Source organism: Chiroxiphia lanceolata, chromosome 12 (assembly GCF_009829145.1).
Source record: "Chiroxiphia lanceolata isolate bChiLan1 chromosome 12, bChiLan1.pri, whole genome shotgun sequence".
Classification (NCBI taxonomy): Eukaryota; Metazoa; Chordata; class Aves; order Passeriformes; family Pipridae; genus Chiroxiphia; species Chiroxiphia lanceolata.
The window spans coordinates 11089605-11112643 of record NC_045648.1 but is presented as its reverse complement, the minus strand read 5'-3'; the positions used below and the strand labels follow the sequence as shown (position 1 = coordinate 11112643).

General features: G+C 39.5%; 1 protein-coding gene across 1 annotated transcript in view; it reads right to left on the bottom strand.

The window, feature by feature from the left end:
• The window catches only part of FBN1 (fibrillin 1), a 146399-nt gene that overhangs the window by 34734 nt on the left and 88626 nt on the right, over positions 1 to 23039 (bottom strand). The window contains 13 exon segments of the mRNA XM_032699840.1: positions 1217 to 1339; positions 1926 to 2048; positions 10097 to 10222; positions 11017 to 11142; positions 14673 to 14795; positions 15519 to 15644; positions 15777 to 15902; positions 16388 to 16516; positions 16609 to 16734; positions 17959 to 18183; positions 18984 to 19109; positions 21533 to 21583; positions 22569 to 22706. Of these exon segments, the coding sequence (XP_032555731.1) occupies positions 1217 to 1339; positions 1926 to 2048; positions 10097 to 10222; positions 11017 to 11142; positions 14673 to 14795; positions 15519 to 15644; positions 15777 to 15902; positions 16388 to 16516; positions 16609 to 16734; positions 17959 to 18183; positions 18984 to 19109; positions 21533 to 21583; positions 22569 to 22706 (1668 nt within the window).

The following is a 23039-nucleotide window of genomic DNA, read 5'->3' as shown; positions in this document are numbered from 1 at the left end:
CACATCACAAAAACACCTGCTTATTGCAGCAGAGCCTGGTTGGCACTGTGAGCTTTGGAAAGTCCATGGCTGGCAAATCAAAAGTAGTACCTACAGGGTGAATGCTGCACACTGGCAGAGGGCCTACAGAACACTTGCGTTCTCTAGTTGGAGTCCCAGCCACCTTTTGAATCCAGGAACAATAAAGTACCCAAACTTAAAAAAAAATTCAAGTTCTACTGAAGGCAGAAACTCGGTAAGCACTCAGCTGAAGGATATAGTTTATGGACTCCTGGAAATCATCACACGGGAAATGAACAAAGAGCACCAGGTTAGGAAGGCCACTGAGGAAGCTGAGTCAGATTCAAGATTAAATTATATGGAGAGAACTAAACAGAATCCCAGGGTTCACTTATAATTTGGACTGATTCTAATTCAGCCTTAAACCTGATGAGCCAGATTCTCAGATGCCATAAAAACCTGCTGTAGTTGATAGAGTGCTGCTGATTTGCACCAGTTGAAAACCTGGCCCAGCAGCTGCCCGCCGCATGGCTCTGCTCCAAACAGCAACACCCTGCACAGAGCAACACTGACAGCTCGAGTGCAATAGCTCCTCATGACTAAGCATACATGAGCTAATCTGCTCTTCAGAGCAGAAGACTGAAGTGTGGGTGGGAAACATCTCTCTAGCAAAGTCTAATAATTACATCTACAGTTTATAAAATGCGGTTTCTGAAGCAGCTACTTCCCTCATTCTACATGCCAGCACCATATCCTGACACCATCTCTCAGGATGATGCAGTAAAGAAGGCAGACAGCACACACTCACTTCTGGAAAGAACATATATTTTTAGGCAATTTTATGAAGCAATTTTAATGCATATGCCCTATTATTGAAGTATTAAGGTGAGGGGCCAATGCACTGGTTTACTAACTAGCCAAATTATACGATCAAGCATTGTTTTAGTAATTTTGCCACTCATGCCAACTAACAAGGAAAGCTCAATGAAAAATTGCATTTTATCAAGTGAAAAAAAGTGATTGATTTAGACTAGGTATACTATACAGTATTTCTTTCAAATTATGGCAACCTAGGTGAAGGAGAAGACAATGGACGATGACATATTAGCGCATAATTTCAAATGTTTAAAAGCCATTTTTGTGTATTGGATCACAGACTAACTCAGGCTGCAAGGGACCACTGGAGGTCATCTGATGCTTTCCTAGGAAAGCTCACCTGTACAAGTGAAGCCATCCCCAGTATAACCTTCTTTACAGAGGCAGCGGTAAGAGCCCATTGTATTCTTGCAGTCAGCATGTGGGCTGCACATGTGGGTTCCATTGGAGCACTCATCCAGATCTTTAAAATAATAAAAAAAAAGGAAAAAAAAAGAAAAGAAAAAAACCAACATTAGTTAAAAAAACATACCATGAATACAAATTTTAAATAGCGTATGGCACACAGAAGCTCTATTTTAAATCATCTCCCATAATAAAACCCACAAATATGTGAGGTCATCTGACTGAAGAAGAGGGGAACAGTTTATTTGTAGCAGATCAAAAAGTCTGACAAGGTAACTGTGAATGAGGAAGCTGCAGGGCACTCAATACTAAGACCTGTACCTTGTTTTTACAGGGAGCACCAGGAGACTTCTCACTGCCTGCCATAAGTTGCCCTCAAGCACACAGTGTCTCTCTCCATGGTCACAGAATCACAGCATTTGCTGTGTTCTCACCATTTCACAAGCCAAATATGACATAATGCTGATTTCACAGTTACCATGGTAGAGAATTTGTCCTCTAACAGATCATGTCAGATCAACCTAACAAGTTTGATAATCACTTTTCTTCACAATTTATAGGTGTGGTATGGTTTTCTTTCAGAATTGCTAGAATCCCACTGTGGCCCAGCCTTATAAATAAATACAAATGCATATGACCCTCACCTGTGCACTTGATACCATTTCCAATCCAGCCAGGGCTGCAGCTACATTTGAAACTTCCTGCTGTGTTTGTACATATGGCGTGTCTGTCACAGTTATGGGCTCCAATTTCACACTCATTGATATCTGCAAAAACACAGAGATTTTTGAGAGGCTCATGGATCACACTTTCTCATATCCAGAAAACTGACACTGGAATTTCTCAAGAAAGTCAAAGTGAACATGAAAGCAAGCCTGCATTTCATTACAACATGACTTTTAGAAATGAAGCAGAAGAGAAATAAAATCACAAGAAAGAAAAGTAAAGAAAAGCAAAGAAGCATGTGGCAGATTTCAGACATGCTGCCCCACTACCTATTCTTCTCATAGGCATGTAAAGCAGTACTTCTGCAATTCACTTCAAAGCCTGGTAACTTTTACACTTGAGGAGGAAAACAGTAACTCAGAAGACAGTTTTTCCAATCTGTCCATCCTGAAGCCTGCAGAGAGGGACTACATTGGTGGCTCTACATTGCATAGTTTGCTAAAAAGTCTCAGAGGCAACTCTAATGCCCAGTATCTCCTGGAATGCAGCACTCCCAGAAGCACCCATTGTATCTGCATGGATGCTGATGAACGCCAGCTAGGCACCACTCACAAACTCCTCCTAGGATAAGCCCAGGAAGTTCATGAAGCTTTGCCAGACTCTGTGTGGAAGGTGGAGGATGGGTTGTGTTTACTAGGAACTCAGGAAACCTCAGAAAACAGTGGAAAGAAGTCAGCATCCTTGAAGACACCAAATCATCCAATCTTCAACACACATGTTCATGCCAGAACATTCTATTTCAGTACTTGCTATTTTCACCTTATTTTCATTCTTGGTCATTCTCTGGCAATATCATGATGTATAGACTGCAAAACCCAAACTGAACTCCACTCTTCCTTCTCACAAAACATTATTAATGCCCCATACAGGTACTTGGAGAATGTATAAACTTAAAGGCAAAGTTTTCAGAAATTATTACTGGTAACTACAACAAAACTGGCAGGAATTTTCTTGCACATCTGAGCGATGGATTTTATGGTGTTTTCTGTAACTGAGCTCTCTCTAATTGTGCTTTATTTCCACGCAGGACGTAAATTATCTAGAGTTCATATCAAACCACTTAAAATTTATATCAATATTTTAGCCCTCCCAGGTGCCTTTGATGTTGCAGTAAGCTAAATCATCTCATTCTGTACAATGAGCTCATGGAAAGGGAAAACAAGCTCACAAACACTGCATGATTCCACAGACAAAACCCCAGCTCTGACCCCTCTCAAGAAGATGATTAAGAAAGGCATCAGCCATCAAACATGTAACAACCTTTGGGGTTCTCAGCCCCAAAATCAGAGATTTGAGTCTCCCTATCATCTTGCCTAATAAAAATTAGCTCTTTAAAGAGGGCATGATTGTGGAACTATTGGGAAAAGTGTCCAGGTATGATTTCAATCATTTCCTTTGTAACTCTTAGGTTTTTCTGCCCACACTTGTCTAGACAAAAGGCTGTGTCCTTTCTCTATGCTCTGTACACATATTTTGCCTTTTCACAAAGGCGACACATGACTTCGAGAAGCAGACAACATCCGTCCATCATCCTAAAATTAAATACCCAGAAGGCCAGAAAATACCCAAACCCACTGTTGGTTTGGAGGTTTTTTTGTTTGGTGGATTTTGGGTTTGCTTGGGGGTTTTTGTTGTTGGGATTTTGGGCCTTTTTTAGTGGTTGGTTTATTTGTTTGTTTTTTGGTATTGGTTGGTTAGCTTTTGTTTTTTTGGAGTTTGTTTAAAGTCTGCATAAGTGGAATTTCATCTAATCTTACTTTTCTGAGTCTCTTTCTAAATGAGGCATTGCTTTGAATCAAAACCCCAGACATGAACATTCCCATAATCTGAATGCTGATGTCTAGATATAGATCTAAATGTGGCAGCTGGAATCTACCATTAATGAATGTTGACTGCACCAACAAGCCTGAAAACATGCAAATGGATACTTACTTTTTTAAACCTTAAAAAAAGGGTCAGAGCAGATTTGCCTTTCGTATGTAACCTCAAAAAAAGGGTCAGAGTAGATTTGACTTTAGCATGTGCAGAAACTCATATGAAGATAACATCACACTAAACAGGAAACTAGTGCCTGTCAAAAATCTTAAGCATGGTCAAAAAAAACCCCAACCCATATTGGCTTGGTCTGAAGGGAAAGAGTAGAAGGAATTCAGAGAGGTCAGATACAGTATACACTGACACAAGAAAGCTGAGGCAAACACTCTATAGTTTAACCTTTACATGATTTTAAAACCCAAACTGTTAAACCACTGCTAACATTAAGCCTGCATTGCATTTGATTATTTGATGCTTTGAAACATACAATCACAAGTTTCCTTATACCCTGCAGAGCACAACAAAACACCACAAAAAATTATCATCAGTAGAGAGGTTTCTGCCAAGAATTTTTTTAAACCACCAGCAAACACAAACAGAAACTTGCATGCAACAGCTACACCACAATGAAGTCATGCTCAGACTCAAATTTAAGACAAACTAAGCCAAGTTTTCCACTCTCTGTAAAGTGACTGTGGACTCCATCCCACCTTGCACTGACCAGCTGACACTTCACACACATTAACACCTCCCAGTGGGGCAGCAGCACCATGACACTGGTGCCCTCACAGTGGACACTCGTTCCCCCATCAGCTGTTTGACACGCACACTAAAAAGCTTGGAATCTTTTGTGGGATGAAAGTTGCAAGTACAAATCTATATCCAAGTATTTATAATGGGATCAACTTTCTCAGAGATCAGCCAGTGAAATGCCATTCCACTTGCTTTGAACAAAATCCTGAAATCCTTCTCAGCTTTTTTCCAGGAAAAGTTTTCAATAGATTTCAATGCGTTTTGTCTGGGTAAAGATCAAATGTGGAATGCAAAATGTATTTTCTAATACCATCTACCTTTATTGGGACATTGCAGGGCTTATTTCCGTGATGCATGGAAAGGTTTTCAGACACTTAAATGAAAGCTGATTGAGGTATATAAAATACCATCACTGGCTTCATCCCAGATTTTACTTCTTTTCAAAGCTACCTGCATTTAACTCAGATGCTGTTTTGCTATAATCCCTATTCTCTCCTTTCATTGCACAGCTGAGTTTTAAGCCTACATTTATTGCATTGCAATTATTTCCAAGGCAAAAGAGATCTCCGACCAAACACAGTACTGTGTAAACAGGGCAGTGAAATCAATGGAATTTATGCCTGGTTATAGTGGAGCTTAATATGGATTTATGTTGCCATAAGTACTGAATTATGGCTTCACAGAATGAAACAGAAAGGAGAACTTGAGCTCTACTGGGGAAAAATTAACTCAATATAAATATCTTTAATAAGAGCATGAGTCCAGCCTGTTCTGTCTGCATGGCAGCACAAACAGTACTACACTCTTCAAATACTCCAACTATTTTCATTTGATTGTTTGAAGACAAAGGCGTTACTCGGTCTGAGTAAAGGTATCATGACCCAAAGAGCACCCAGGAGGACACTACTCAAGTCAGGGTTTCACACAATGATAGCCTATTCCCACTGACTTCATGGGGATTTTCACTGAAGAGTAAAGGAGTGAGTCACTGATTTATATCAACCTTCTCCTTCTGCCTCCAGTATGAGTCCGTGACAAGCCAAGGAAAATAAAGACATTCCAATCCAAGACTGACACTGCATCCTCAGCCAGTCCCACTGTGCCCCAGTCCTGCTGCACACATGTTCTCAGCTTTGCAATTGCACAACTCCCATTAATACTAAGGGAGTTGTCTGCCTACAACAGATGAGAATACGCATGATAAATAATATGCAGGTCTGACATCATAACAATCCCAAGCACTCTGGGGAAAAAAACCTGTCAGTCACCCTACTCTGTTGGCTCCTTCAGTTCTCTTCTTTGGACAAATACTTTTTTTCTCTCAAGTCTTTGGCAATTAATGAAGCACCTCTCCCATTAATCACAGTGGCACAAAGTTTCAGGGCTGTTGATACGCAGCAAAAATACACGTCAAATATACCTGCCATGTTGGCACTATGCTTGCAAATGTGGCAAGCAAAGGAAAGAAATCAACAGCCAGTATCTGCACAGCACATCCCTTCACAGTCTGGAAGTGGATCATTAAAGTTAGCCAGGCAGAAGTATGAGGATAAGTCACTGTATTCTCACCTACATCCTAGAAACATCCAAGTAATTTCTTTGCATTTGAACAGAGGAGAGTGAACATTAACTAAAGAAAATGTTCATAGCTGGGTGTGAAATCCTCTAGGTACTCTGTGTACCATTTTCTGTTAGGTTTCATGGGCCTTCAAGGGTCTATAAGGATCCTTAGTAAACTGTGAATTTAATTCAGACTCCGCCTATAAATCAGTACTGTTTGTCAGGAATTATGCAAATCCCTTAAGTAGTTTCTGACTTTTACATTTTTTGGCAGTCTCTGCATATCTGTGCATTTTATCACCCTGACGTTTCACTGGTATTTCGAGCCTGGGTCCAATTCCCAAAGGGTCAGTCGTCTGGTGGAAGTCACAAGGCATTTCCTCCTCCTGGGCTGCTGCCCATGTAATCAGGTAGGAAAAGGGAAGGCTTTTCAGAGGGAAAAGACTGTGAGTTTCAACTTGGTGCTCATACAAGTAGAAAAATATATGGAAAAATTCCCCTATTCTGATCTTTGTACACATAAAATTGTTTTCTCTTTTGGAACCACTCTTGGATTTTATTCAGCATACTGTACAATAAGCACCTCTTGGAGTTTCACATGGAGAGGTTCAGCCCTTGCCTGCTATCCATCCTTACATCATCAGCATGCTGGGGCACAGCGTGTTGTTGCTGGACAGACGCCTACTCCCAATGTGCTCCTTCTGTAATAACCCCCCTTGGCGGGCAGATCTCAGCATTGTTATCTTCTGGTATTTGGCCTGACACAGCCAGCTCCCAGATTCATAAGGGCAGATGTGTGCTTCATTGAGACCACAGCTCTTTTGTGCCATCAAGACTGAAACACAACGTATTATTAATGGCCAGAAGCCACTAATAATGGAGAGGAGAGCACACGGAGTCACAAAATACTATGGATCTATTTCTGAGGGCCAAGGACAGGCTCACCTTTTCCTTTCACTGAATCAGATGTCTGATCTCCTTAGAATCAATATTGCCAGCCACACAGGTATGCAGTGTGCACTCACTGTTCCTGTATCCACTAATGTCATCATTACTGGATGACAGCAGGTCATGTTCAAGACCAAACTCTTCAAGTTCACACCCCACACAAAGCTGAACACTTTCCACCAGTCTTTCTCCAAAGGGCACCAGCATGGCCCTTGCAGAGTCAGAGCCTAATCTCAGCCTTCCAACTCCCTGAGCCTGCTGTGGAGAAATCCAGCTGACTGGTAAAGCACATTTTTGATCTGATGACCATGTCAGGCAACTTCTGCCGCCAAGTTCACATCCTTCAGCTTGGCTCTGTGAAGAGACAAACTGTGCCCTAAGTTTGTGCCAGCCCCACTCCACCAGGGGCAAACAGGGGGGCTGTGCACACAGCCATAACTGCAAGGATGGATGGGAGAGAGTCAGAGAAGGATTTGTTTCCCTGTGAAAATATCAGAGCAACTAAATCTAAGGCTCTACATCAACAGTGAAATATTGCAAATTTACAGGCAGCACTCCAGAGTGGTGATGAATCACAAAATACAAACTCAAGTGCCAAACCAGGATTTAATTTCTGCACAAATACACATATACTTTATTGACAGAAAAAGTGCAGACAAGATATTTGCCATAAAGCTGGGCGATCTGGAACCAGAAGAGGAGAAAGCATAGCAACCTTCTCTCTAGTGGCTGTGCTCTATTGCCTGCCTAGAAAACTGTAACATGAACTGCTCTGAGTCAGTATTATCACAGTCTGCCCTGTGAATGGAAATTAAACCATTCGTAGCACTTGATCTTGGAAACCTGCATCTACAATGTATAATTTTGCATAATAGTTTAAAAACTGTATTTTTGTTACTACGTTCTGTCCACATTCTTATTGAGAACCATGGAGAGGGGAGAACTAACATCTGTGTGGGATGGGAATGTAAGTCAGTGGGTGGATTCTGAATACTGTTAAATGATTGGGGGGAAAAAAAAGTTTATTTGTTAAAGTGGAAACAGTCAGTAATGACAAGAGAGCTGAAATATTTAGACAAAACTGTAATGGAACCCAAAGGACGTTATTTAGTTGTTCTCATGAAACAGAGAATCTCCCATTCCAAGTGCTGTACACGTTTTTGTAATTTTTTTTTTCCATGGGAATTCCTAAAAACTGGGAATGCTTTTGATCTGTCTAAGACAAGAACTGAATCCTGGGGTCAAGGTGCTGTGGCAAGGTCCCTGCAGAAGAAGTATGAAGGACACTCCCATGGTCTGCAGTACCTGAGCCTGGGAACTTCAATTCTGCTCCAATACTGTGCAAACATGAAGTGGGGAATTCAATGTTCTCCAGCAGCAGATCAGACATTTTAAAAAACAGAATGTGAGAACCTGTATGCTGTAGTTGCAATGGGACCAGTTTCTTCATTATGAAACCAAACTAGAAACTTCCCACTCTGCTTCCTGTTTTCTTATTTAAATACAAAAGATTTTGGTGATTTGAGTATGGTCCCATCTCAGTTGTATCAGCATAACTGAGACTTCGACTTTTTATCTTAGAATACTGGGCTCTTTCAAGTTACTGAACCCCTCTATAGTATCTCTGTGTTGTAATTAAAGTGTTCTACTGTTTTTCCTAGTTAGTGACATCCTCTCTGAAACATCAGTATGAAGACAAAAGCAGCAGGGAAAGATAATGATATGCAAGGAGGTGGGAAGAGCCCACATGACAGACAGTGTCCATCCAGAGGTCTGGGCTTGGCTGGGACCAGGAGGGAAGGATTTCCTGACCTCTCTGTTAACAAAAAAAACCACTGCCTGGGACATTTGCCACTACCTTGCATCACATCATGCCAAAATGGTGGCTGTTTCCAGGCACTTCCCCAGAAGCCATACCTCAGATTCCTCCCCTGCCTCCATGACCTTTCTCTGTCTTTTGCCTACTACTGGTTGCTCATTCCTCCCTGAGTGCTCCTTGCTGGGAGCGGTATCTGCACCATGTGTAACAGATCAGCGCGAGGGCTTTCAGGTCTAGAGTCCTGAAGATCTTCATATAATTTAGCACAGAAACAAAGAACATTGAAATGTTGGTCTACAGGGTACAATTAGGGATTTCTTGGATTTAGGTCAGTTCATATGTAAGTCAAAGGCAGCTGTTACGAATGTACAACTATTTGTCCACGGTCCAATATGCAAAGTACAACTCCAGCTCTCAGATTTTTCTATGAGAGCTGTAAAAAACCAGCTTCATGTACTTGGGGCACTTAAAGAAGCATATTATTAACTCTGTACAATAAGGGCAGATTAAGAATAAAAGTGTGTCTCAAAGACACTGCCAGAAATATGTTTACCCTAAGTTTACATTAAAAATTATATTAAACATATGTTTGCATTCATATTTGGGCAGAGTCTGAGACTCTCAACACCTTGGCTTGAGACACCAGCATTATTAGTATCATGCCCTTAGAGCCTGTATATTTGAATCTCATTTCTGTTTGCTGGCAATACACAGAATAAAGCAGATTCTGATTTTGCTGATAGAATGTAGCTCTGTAACTGTATCATTGCCACTTTGCAAAATTGAAAATATATTTTAGCATTTATTTCAAGGCATCTGTGTTTGCCAAATAACACTTCGGACACATACCTGTTATTTACTTGCATAGTGTACAATTAATTAATCCAAACACACTGAGGTCCTCAGGAGTTTGTCAAGGTACAGATAATGGCATTTGCTGTTCTCTTAGATGAACAACAACGCAGTGATACGCCCAATTACGTTCCCAATGGACATTTTGTCACTCATTTCAGCAGAAGCAGCATCAGGCTGTACCACTGAGGATTAGCAGAACACAAGCTCAGCAAATTTGGATGAGAGGTACAAAAAGAGCACAAGTAAGTGAAAAGAAGCACAGTGAGAGAAGGTTCCAAACACCAGAAAAGTAGACTCACAAATTTAAATAAAAATTAAAAATTAAACTTTAAAACATACCTGTGCAGCCAGTTGTGCCTTTCTTGCCTGAATATCCCATATCACAATGACAGATAAATGAGCCTTTTGTATTCTCACAGGTTCCACTCAGACAGATGTTTGGATGCAGATCACACTCGTTAACATCTAAAAAAACCCATGAATTAAGATTTATTAATAAAATTCTTAGAAAGTATTTGGTAGAATCTCTTGAGTTATGAGTTTTGATACAAAAAGTGGGTCTATACATGCAAAGAAAAAACTGCTCAGGTTAGTTATTCCTTACCTAGCATACCTTTTGAGATCTGGGGTAACAATGCTAAATTACCATATCTGTATTAACATACCTTTAATTCCAACTCTTCTTAAAAATAGACACTAAGATTCAGTACATTATTCAAAGAATGACTATGACTATTGATAATTTCTAGGTACATGTGTGTGTGTGTATATATACATTTATACATGCACACATACATTGTCTAGTTTTGTCAGATGTTTCTCCCCAAATACGCTCGAGATTTTTAATTCAAATGTGTGTGGTTTCGGAGACATACTGTTTCATGAGTTTATTCTTCCAAGGTACAAGACTTGCATACAGTTTTGTCTTAGAGACAAGTTTAAAACAGCACTGGTGGTTTTCTTGCTAGAAATTTTACTCAGCATCATTCACCAGCACTTCCTTTCTGCAAGCACTTTTTTATCGGAGCTGCATAAAAACCTCACAGAGCATCATGTCTGCATCCCAATCTGCAGGGATTACATCTGCATTTGTGCAAGAGTCAGGTGTTCAGGTCCAAAGGTCAGGTGGCCAAAATTAGGAGATAAGAGCAATACTCTTTAAATATCATTGTCTATTTAGATGATGATTTAGAAAGAGTGCCTTAATAAATATTTTTTCCACATTTGATGCAAATTGGAATATATTTACTTTCACTTACCTATGCAAGTCTTCATGTCTTCAGATGCCATGAACCCATCATAGCAAAGACACCTGTACTCTCCTGGGATGTTTGTACACTGGCCTCCATCACAGATGTTAGGATTGTCTTCACACTCATCAATATCTACATGGGAAAATCAGATTAAAATATGTTACCTTTACAGAAAGCAATTAACCATCATCATGGCAAAGTAAGCATTTTAACACTCTGATGCATACGATGAAGATTGAATCCTCACAATAACTGAGTGGTACATTGCAAAATTGTCCCTGTGAGTAAGCTCTTCATCTTCAGCTAAAGTCAGTGGCAAAACATTCCCCTCTGACTCCACTGGCAACAGGAACCAACTTTTCTTTCAGAGAAAAGAACCCCAACAGAACTTTTGTCACACTGCATTGGCCACATATAACTGGGGATTCTTGGATATAATCCATCATTGAAGTCAATGGAAGCTCTGAAGTCAAATTCAGTGACAAAAAATATCAAACTTTACAGAGCTTTAAAAAGCTATCGTACATGCAAAATATCCCTACAGGTCTCAAAGGTGGTGACAAACTGGAAACACAGAGTTGAACTCATGATGGGAATAATTACAGTATATACATTATTACAATGAGATTTTTATGGTCTTTTTTAGCATCTCATCTGACTGGTCAGGCCTCTAGGATGTAAGGTGTTTTCTCAGTTCATGAAATTGGCCATCACTGCTTGGGGCCAAGCGGCAGAAGCAGATACTTTATTATATTAATGCAGCAATGCTAAGTTCTGGAATCTTTTAGAGCCCCTGGGGTTATGTTGGTGTTCCTTGTAAAAATCTCTAGAATCTCCCTGTGTCAGCACCAACATAGACTGGAAAGAGCAAAAATCAGAAACTCTGCCTAGTGACACCATGGGAAAAAAATCAGCACAAAAAGGACAAGATTCAGGAATCCTCTCCAAGAGAAAGAGTGTAACTCATTATCAGAGCAGCCTATTGTGGATTGCAGTAATTATGCAGCTGCAGAAAATGAACTCACTTTAATTTAAAATATTATGTTCATTATTCTGCTGTATTTCTAGCAGTCAGTGCTTGTGTGGACACACTACTTCTGCAAGGAAGAAGGTTGACCAGTCCCTGTTTATCTTAACAAGCAAATAATACTGGCATGGACATTAGCCTGAAAATGTTAATTTGGAATGGAATTTGAATTAACATGCAAAATTAAGCTCTAGAAATGGGCATAATGATGACAGAAATAAAGAACTTTATTTACTAACCTGTCACTGTACTGATTTCACAGTTGGGGGAAAATCAGCTGACAAAGAACCTGTTGTTTCTCCTAATTGAGCTGATTATTTATGCATAACCTCACCAATTCAAACCTGACCTACTACTGAACTGCACAGCATTCTTACCAGCTCAATTATCAAGAAACATATTCTGTGATGGCTTCCAGCTTCGTGTGATGTTAAAGATAAAAGACATGTTCACACAGAGAGAAAACTGAAAATGTAAAATAGGTGTTTCACATACGCAGATCACAGTGCTGCTATATCTTGCACCAAGCACAAACATCTAACATAGTAAAACCAGATGAGAAGAAAATGTCACAAATATTTTTATTCTTATTTTTCACTCACTGGGGTGCCTTTGGGCAGAGGCAAAATTTCAGCATGCAGATTTTGAATATTCACCAGATGTTTACATATGTAAAAAACATCTTTTCAAGAGAAGGCAGCAGCATTTTAAATACTAAAAGAGAAGTGAAGACGATCCCTCACATGACTGGATGTTTTCTTACATTTGTCTTGACATTCAAAGGTGTCTGGTATTTCTGCTATTCAAACTTTTTTATGTGTGGCTATTGCACTCAAGTCTTTATTAGAGGAGACTACGAAAATTAATAGCTAATAGCTATTACTGGCTGGCCTCTGAATGAAATTCTATTTTTCAGAGTCAAGGCTGGATATAAATATGTAAAAACTCACAGCTAAGATAAGATCTTACTACAAACTTCTATGGACATGTTTATGGTCAAGTTACTGTGTGGACAAAACCACAGAGAATCCATCCCCTCCCCACAGCTTCATTTTGTTTTAACTTTGAGAAGGGAAAGGTAGTAGTTTTCTATTACAGTTTTTAGTTCAATATGAAGGAAGGTGCTCTAAATTATCTGCTCTGGTTTTGAATTCAGAGATGTGTTAAAGCACAGAACTGCTTCTAGCCAGCAGACTTGAGACTCCTAAGACTGTCCAAGTGTATACTTGGGTCATTTAGTCCCCAGTCAAGCCAAGAAGATGAAAAGAGAAAAGTGGCTCAGAGACCTCAGCTCCCCCCTCCTCCCCTCTGTCTCATGTCACTCTAATCCTGTCACTTGGGTTCAGATTTTGGCTGAGGCACAATTTTGATCAACTAGTTTTATTTTTGCACTGAAAAAGTGCCCCAAACACCAAAGCTTGCCTTTTCTAGAAACTTGAGCTAAAGCAAACTACTTCTAATCTAAATATTTTAAGCTTTGAAATAATTAATTTCAGGTTCAATCAAATCTTCCCTTTTCCTAGTTGAATTCTGATGCTTGCTGAAGGTTGGCTACTTGACATCTTTCTGACAGTGCAAGCTACAATGTGTGGGGAAACTACATTTTACTCTGCTTAAAGGCTCTTTTATCTTCTGGAATGGTAGTGAGTGACCTCAGGGTAATTGAGACCCTGGTGCGAGGCCTATAAATATTTACAAATTCTAAATGTGAGCTCTCTCTATTAATTCAGTATAGAAAACTCTCTATTTGTTCAACTATAAAAGCAATTCTATTCCAAGGGATTAACCCTGTTGTAATTCTCATGCTCTTCAAGAACTCTTGGATGGAATTGGCAAACAGCTGGCAAATATTCCCATGCCTCAGCGGGCCAGTGCTGTGAAGCAAGAAATAAAAGAAAAGTAGGGTAGATTCATCTTTCCAGTAACCTATGTGGAAATCACCAAGTACAGTTCACTTCCCGGGATTATGACTCCCAGGCTGCCAAAGGAGAAAGCCCGGCCATAAGAGAGCTCTGAAAATTTTCTCACCAGCCCTGTTAAGGGTGCAAAAGAGTTGTTTCCTAAAAAAGATTCATACTATTCACATTTCAGTTTCTCTGAAAGTCAGTCAGTTCTGAAGTAATGCAGGATACTTGCATTTGACTAAACAAAGAATTAAAAATGGGAATTTTCTTGCTTGCTTAAGAGCAGATACCACACAACCACAGAACAGGGCAGTCAGCTTCTTTTCTAGCTTTTCTGACTGTTCTCTTTCCAGTGTAACCATACAATACACATACACAGCATTTCGGCTTCTATTCATGATGATTTTTTTCATGGTCTTTGACTATTTTGGATTTTGATCTAAAATAATATCTTAAGGGAGAAAATTTATCTCCTACTGAAAAAATTACAGCTTTTTGTTATGAAATTCAAAATCAACTTTCTGAAGCGATGAAGAATTAATCCCCTTCAAAGCAATTCAGTCTGCAGTTGTCCAACTCTGATACTTTCGAGATGTTTACTTTAGAAAAAGAACTTCACTTTCCATGTATTTTCTTTTTTTAATAATGTATTTGTTACAATGCCTTTAATCTTAAAAAGAAGGTCCATTTTTAAACTATTGAAATAAACCCTCCCAGCAGAAAAGTTTTACCAGTGCATGTCCTGTGGTCTGGCATGAGGGCAAAGCCTTGTTTACAGCTACATTCATAGCTGCCCTCCGAGTTAGTACAGAAGTTCTCACAGCCACCATTCATTATACTGCACTCATCGATATCTGAAAAGGAGAAAATTACAGTTAAAACCCACAATACCTTTTACTTTAAGAACATACTTTGAGTCAGCTTTCCAGAACAGCATCAGTCCAGAATCTACACTTGGCACTTGCACACTACTTGAACATTCAAGTGTTTGCAAATATGGGCACTGGGATGGATGTGATGCAAACTAGGGATGATATCTGACTGCACATACAAATCATTCTCTTTCTACATATAGAAATACCACTGCTGGGTTACCATAGTATCATTAGAGCAATAAAGCTTTTGTAAGGATCAAGGTAAAAAATTACTAGGCAGAATTAAAGCCAATGGATTTTTCACGTATTTCCATGGCACGGAAGAGTGTACGTATGTAACTGAACCACGTGATTCTACTTCATGGTCTGTCAGGAATGATGATTTGTAATAATAATTTTTTAATAAAGCATAGAAGTAATCTAACAAGTTATTCCCTCTTAATGATCAAAGTCTGAAGTCTGAGGCCATTAAAAATAGTATGCAATTTTATGCATCATGATTGATTTACTAGAGAAAATAATCTCCTACACAGCTAACTGTAGCACTGCCACAACAATGGATGTGCACATTTTGGGGGTTTTGCATACTATTCTGACAGATTGTAATAGAAGTTTTGAATAACAGTTCTAAAGGTCTTTATGCAACTACTAAAGTGAAACAATTCTGCGTGTTTTATATTCCCACGTAGATTTTGTCCTTACCAATACAGTATAACTTGTCAGGTGTGGACTGATACCCAGGGTTGCAAGCACACTGGTACTTTCCAATCAGGTTGACACAACGGCCATTTCGACACAGGTTGGTGCTCAGGTCACACTCATTAATGTCTGTTGCAAAAGAAAAAGAAGAACACCTTTCAGGGCTGAAGGAAAATGGGACTAAAGCAAACACTGTAAATGCACAGCACAAGAGCAGTATAAAATGCTGCACACAATATCGATTTTGCCTGCACATCTCACCTACACATGCAGAGATATTTGGTGATATCTGGTGGCCTGGAGGACAATCGCACCGAAAACTTCCCTCTGTGTTGATGCAGGTGCCGCCTCGGCAGAGAAGGGGGTTGCGCTGGCACTCGTCGATGTCTGTGGGGAGAAGGGGAGGTGCGTCACTGCAGGGCCAGCACTGCCACAGCATCAGCCCATCCCTCACCACAGCCTGGGACCCATCACAGCATCATCTGCCTTGATCGACTCTGAAGCCTTTCCTATAGTCAGTCACCCCTTGCCCCACAGTGCAGTTGAAAAAAATAAAATAAAATGAATTCAAAAAGGCTTCTTCTAAATTTTAATCTACTCTAACTTCAAAGATTAGAGTGGTATCCCACTTAACAAAATGGACCGTGGGAATACATTTAGCATCCTAAAATCCTGTCTCTTGCTTATATATGCTTTGGCAACTTGCCAAAGTAGCAAATTCGCATTTAAAGTTAGCTTTAATAAGACTCACAAAATAAGAGAGACTTAAATCCAGGCATAATCAAACCTTAAAAAAAACCCCCAAAATAAACCACGCATAGATACCAGTACATAGCATACTATTGCACATTTAAGGTCTATAAGAAACATACCCATGCAGTTTTTCATCATCATAAATCCACTTTCATAGCCTTCAAAACATTCACACTCAAAGTCTCCAGGAGTATTGACACAGATGCCTTGGCCACAAAGATCAGGAGAGATGCGGCACTCATCGATATCTGTAACACAAAACACATTCACGGGATTTTCAAAGGAGTTCAGTTTTTCCTTCTCAATTCAAAGTTATGAGAGAGATACCCATGCAGTTTACCTGTGCAGTTCCTCTCTTCAGAATCCAGGGCAAATCCACTGTCACATCTACACTTAAAACTGCCAATGGTATTTCTGCATTTTCCATGGGTACAAAGGCTGGGGAACATTTTACATTCATTGATGTCTGAAAATGAAATAGTATGGACATATGATGTTATCACTTCATTAACAAACAGTGTACAAAAGAGCAGTGTTGCCATCAGAGCTCATCCTTTCTCATGACAGTGACCCCTCCTTTTGGGAAAATTAGACCACACTACATAAACTGATACCAACTTCCCCCCAACCAACAGTGTAGACACTCCACACTGGAATTGCCAAGAACACTTGCTGCCATAAAATGTCTCCTCTTTGTCTGCAGGATCTGATCTGCAGCTAAGTGAGATTTCAGTGGACAGAGGATTAAGGCAAACGAAGGTTTCCAAAGAACTACTCTGTCTTATGATTTCTGAGAAAAAAAATGTGACTTCCATGAGTCATGGAAAACATAATGATCCTAAATAAAAGCACATGTCACTTTTCTTTATGGATAATTAATGGCTCAGTAACTGTTTATAAAACCAAGGCTGAAACTAACAACAGCAATTGTCATTCATATGTATTTTTCCCTCTTCTCAGACTTCATAATGTTTAGTTTTTGGGTAAGTGGCTTTCTTTATAAACATGTTCACATCCGTTTGTGGTTCTGACATTGTCCAGTTTAACCCCCGTGGTAACCCTGGAAAGACACTTTCAGCACAGGATACAAGGGTGTCACTATGTGATTCCCATGTAATGCTGGAAGTTTACCAACAAGAGTCATAACTTGTTGTCATGACTTGGTTTACAGTAAACCAAATTCTCCTGATTTGAGCTGGAATTCTCAAATAGCTGGTAACTATTTCCTCTACTTCTCCAAGTAGTTTCACAAGAAATTCCCAAAATTATTCACCATTCCTTGCTTGCTTCACATAGAATGAAAGTTACTGCACCCTTCATAGGTAAGGATTGCTGTTTCAATACATCCAAAGCTGACTGCCCAGTTTGTTCCAGTTCTTGTACTATGAGGTACCAGGAGGCAAAGTCAGGCACAATTTAACCTCTCTAGTAGAGACACAAATTCTGTGTTTTGAGGCTGCAGTATTATATTCTGCATTAAATTACTGGTATTAAATGGTATTAAATTCTCTTGTGGTTTCTTCTGGCCTTAATTTCCATGAAATCTAATCGGATTTTCAAATGTGCCTTCAGGTGAATGAAGTACCTGACTATCACTGAAATTTTCGAACCCAGAGGAGTTACCTGAGGGAACAGTAAAAGGGAAAGCCAGCAGGGTTTGCTGGCAATTAACTGCAAACAGACCACGTACCTTTGGAGAAAGGTTTCCCACTTATCTCTATCTTCGTGGAGAACCCAGGCCCCCTTGGACAAAGAGCTTCGAACTCGGGAGATCCCTTCAGAGGACACTCCTCACACTCGTAGCCCCAGGCTGCCCCCACGGAGCAGCAGCAGGCATCCATCCGGTGCCGGCCTGGGATCTGGGCACTGCACTGCTCGTCCTCGTGCTGCAGGTAGCAGCTCTCCAAGCGAATGTCTGTTGGGCAATTGAACAACATGTTGAGAAAGAAAGAGAAAATTTAGTTCACTGCAGAGGAATTTTTTTTCAGAATCCCTTCACAGGACAGTTTGCTCCACGTTTTTGTGGACGCAGAGGAGTGTACCAAGCTCACTGCAGAATTCCTGGCAGCAAAATATTAATGCTAAATTCAGAAATTAAGAGTTGAAGTATGTTTAAAGCACCAATCCGAAAGATGGTGCTCAATACTCGAAGTAAACTAGAAAAGGATTTTAAACATTCCATCTTACCATATTTATATAAGGCCTTTTAATTACTACAAGCTATGCCCAAGAGAAATCTTGGGCATTTACTGTCATAAATGGATAAGTGTGCTTTGGGTGGACAGCACACAAAACTTGGATATTCTGGTGCATCCTCCATTAAGGTGTACAGTATGGTGAGGAACATCACATTCCTCCTCACACACCCAAGTCCCAGCCCACAAAGGTGTGTCCCTCACTCTTCCAGCCTTGGTTTCAGGGGGGCTGCAGATGAAGAGTGCTAAGAGCACAGATAATCTGTAGGGATTTGTCAGATGAACAATCTGAAACTAAATCAATGCTGTTCACCAGCTAGCAGATAGTGATGGGCTTTAGCTATTACCCTTGGTATCTGTTCCTATCCCAGCTGAACTGAGTTCATGTCCCTGACTAATTCCATTTGAAAAACGGGGAAAGATAATTTTCTTTACTTGTAAGAAAACACACAGTGCAATCATCACTCACCACACAGATTTGCTCTTCCCTAGCAGACCTGTACATGGAATTAATACCTACCAAGACAAGTCCGTCCAGAAGCATCTAAAGTCATTCCACTGGGGCACTGGCAAACAAACGATCCCAAGGTATTGACACACTGCCCATTTGTACAAACTCCAGGAAACACCTCGCATTCATTTACATCTATTTCCAAAAAGAAAAAGTAAGTGTAATCACTAGCATGCTAAACGTGAACAGATTAGAAAAAAATATTGACATTCTAATGTTTTTTAGGATAAAATACAAAACCAAAGCAGTTTACACGGTCTGACAAAATTCAAAAATTTACGATTTCCTACACAAGTCAGCCAGAACCAATTAATTACAGAAACTGCTGACAATCAGAAATAATGCATGCTGCTATTTGCCATTTCTACACATACTGAAATCAAATTCACAAGTAACAGAAAAGGGAGGGGTGTTCAAAAATTATTTCCATTTTCATACTCACTGTGGGTCAGATTTTTGAAGCAAATGGGCAAAGAAAGACAAAGGTAAGTGCATAATACATTAGGTATTATTTCAATTAGATTAAATTATGCTGTATTTTTAAAGATTTTTAAAAGTTTTCTGTATTTTTATTATTTTTCATTTTTCTGTCTTATCAGGTTCACCTCTGCATGTCTGGAAACTACAACACCATTTGAAATCTTGGTCCTATGACCTTGTCAGCAATTGGCAACTTTATATATTAAAATAACCTCCTTATGACTGCACAGAGAGTTTAACTTCATTAAGACTATATTTCTATATTTAAGAGGCAAATTTAGCACTTTTGGGTAAGGATAATTTGATTAAATGCGTTAGCTTGGTCTGAGCATAAATAAATGTTTACTAATCTAAGTGTGGGGTCATCCCATCTATGTCCTTTGTGAAAAGCATAGGCTTCACAACTGCCTTTAGGAAAAAGCCTCCAACATTAAAAATGGCCCAAGACGAAGCATGACAATTTTTAGGATGGGAGAGGACAAGAACGAGAAATGAGAAAAGAATGACTGACAATCTGTACATGAACACTCATGTACAGAGTAATCAAGAAGTGGGTAGGTTGGGCTGGCCAGGCCCCCAGACAAAACTCCTGGTGCAAACAGACTCTGCAGCTCTCAAATCACATGGAGCAGGACGGAGGATAAATATGGACAGGGGGAAATCATTGCCTTTTGCCTTGGATAGATATTATAAATTGACTGGAAGGTACAAAGTAAAGCCAGTGGATTACTAGAAACCACTGCAACACTGTTCACGGCCTATGAGCAATATTGCAGCTGACAACTCCAGGGCTCACCCGTAAACGAGAGGAATGCTGCCAATTTAGTTTGCTTATTTCCTTGCACAAGGTCTATTACTCATTTTACACAGGCTGTATATGGGAGAACTGAGTATCACCTTTTGGGAACTAAACTTACTCCCTTATCCTGCCTCTCACTTGCCAGTAAATTTCCTAGAGACCTTTCCCTGTCTTGAAAAACGCTTACATTGGTTGAAAACCAAATAAGGCTTCAGTAATGTTACAAGCAAGGGAAACTACTCTGAAAAACCTGGGGCTATCCAGGTCCCATTGAAATTAGAAAGACTAAAGCATGTAATAGATGTAATCCAAAGTGCTGGTAAAGGAAATGCTGAAAACAGTTATGTCTACATCTTGAAAACTTTCCATCCCAGCAGTGTTGAAAATGTTCTAAGACTTTCCTTGTGAAGAGAGATAGGTGGGGCCACTTTTTTTTTCTTTTCTTTCACTTACACACTCCAGAAAGTGTTGCTGAGGTCAGATAAGTTATGTACAGTGGGTCTGCAGCACAGACGTGCCAAGATATTCAGTCATCATTTGGAAGGCAAAGAGTATGTGTGAGGGTGTTCCTCTGCTTTTTTATTTTTTTGTTAAGGAAAAAAACAATGTTTCTTTATGGAAGCTACATATGGGAGTAATTTTTAAAAAATATTTTAACTGCAGTGTCATGTCAGATGTTGTCAGTCAGGATGACCACAGCAGTTTGAGGACTCTCTGTGCTTCTGCATATTATGTAAATATGCAGTACTTTTCCAGGGGTTCAAATCAATTCAAAAGAAAATGAAATAGGGTGGGACCTTCAATTCTCACAGAACAGTATAGAGTCATCTCACACCAAGCAAAGAGCTGCACATATAAAAAATCTTTAACTTTAACCAAAAAAACTTCAATGTGAAATATAGCCTTTAAACATTCTTTTTCTAAAGCATAGTGATGGCTTCTCATGTCACCGTATTATTAATGCCATGTTTTATAGTATATATAAGATGCATACTTTGCCCAAACAGGTTACTCAGTTAGCAGGATTTGAAGAGAGAGAACTATTTCCTTATACTAGTACACATTTGCAAGTGTGTACTTTGAGATAAACTGTGAGTATGTAGGAATGTTAAACAAACTGAAACCAAATTCATCCCTGACATAACTCTAATGAAGTCAATTGAACCACACGAGGTAAGAATTTGGCATAGTGTTCCTCTATGCTAAATTAACCACTTAAATCAAAACACTGGCATTTTTTCATTCAAGCTCTGATTTATGTTAGGGCAACAATAAATACCTTCACACAATGTTCCTCTTATTCTCGAATATCCCTTTTGACATATTGGGTCTGTAAAACAAACAAAAGAGAACTTTCTGAACATTACAGTCCAAAACTGGCCATTAACTTATTGTGCAAAACTGACCATGTGAAACATTATCTAGTTTATTGCTATGAGAGTCTGAGTGCTTAGACAGTATCCAGTATTTTCTGAAATAATAAAGAGACAAGATGGGGCAACTACATAAACTATACAGAGTGTCAGCCATTATTATCTTTTGCTTCCCATGTGTCTCAGCTGACTAACCCAAAAGTGGTTATGATTCCTGCTTCATTCAAACCAATTAATTCATTTCACTTGATCACAGCACATTACAGCCTTATTTACCATGGATGAATGAGGATGAATTCTGTTAAGATACACAGAATGAATTTAACCAAAGTTTTGAGCAAACTAGCAGCTTTCAGGATACAGAAATAACAACCCACACACATTTCTGCATTCATCAGCTCATCCCTGGGTTCCCAGCCCATCCCACTGTTCAGTCAAATTATCAAATGAATATGAAGCTACCTCAACCCATTTCTTGATCAACTGTACGATTCTGTAGGTCATCAGTTAATCTACAGAGTACAACAAGGGCTACTCCCTCTCCTCCCTCCCTTACCACACCAAAGATCCATTTGTTGTAAATATTTTCTTGGGAACTCTGGGGAAAATGCATCTATTGCTACACCATCAGGAATTCTAGATCACTAATTACGACAAACCATGCTAAAGTAATGCTGCAAGTTACAGACTGTAGGTGTGGTCTCTTCCCTTCAGTGTTTAAACTTGTAAAATATTTACTGTAAAACGCAGAGTTAGAACCTCCTATAGCTACACGCTACCTCTCAAATATTAAAACTTCTCTTTTTCAGACTGAATAAGGTGCTTGATAACAGAACAAGTAAAGTTATTTGTCTAGGCTGTGCCCAACTTCTATGATAATAACCTGGACCAGCCTCAGAAGAAGAAAAGTCCTAAGTTCCTGAGGAAAATGAAGAGCGTTACCTCGTTCACATGGTGTACATGGGCTTCCCCAAGCAGCACCTAGTGAGGAACAGCACTGGGACTTCAGAGTTGCTCCATTGATATTTATTTCACACCTTCCATTCACTATGTTCTGCCAGCAGGTACCCTTAACAGTTTCTGTTTGGAAAAAAACAATGTATTGTCACGCAGACTCTTTAGCATTATCCATTACTATATTTACAAACACATGTGAATTCAACCATGAAATGAATCATCCTTTCATTATAATTTACCACATCAGATCTAAATGTATTTTAAAATCACTTAATTTATCCTTCTCTATGCTGGACTATAGCCTGAAATCATCTCAGCACAGAGTTCTTGCAAATCCTAGTTTATGCTTTTTGTCCTTAACAGGGAATATGTCAATACCATTCAAGATTTGACTCATTGTATTTATTATGACTTAGATTAGAGGCACATGCAGAAGAACAGAGTAGAAATGAAACC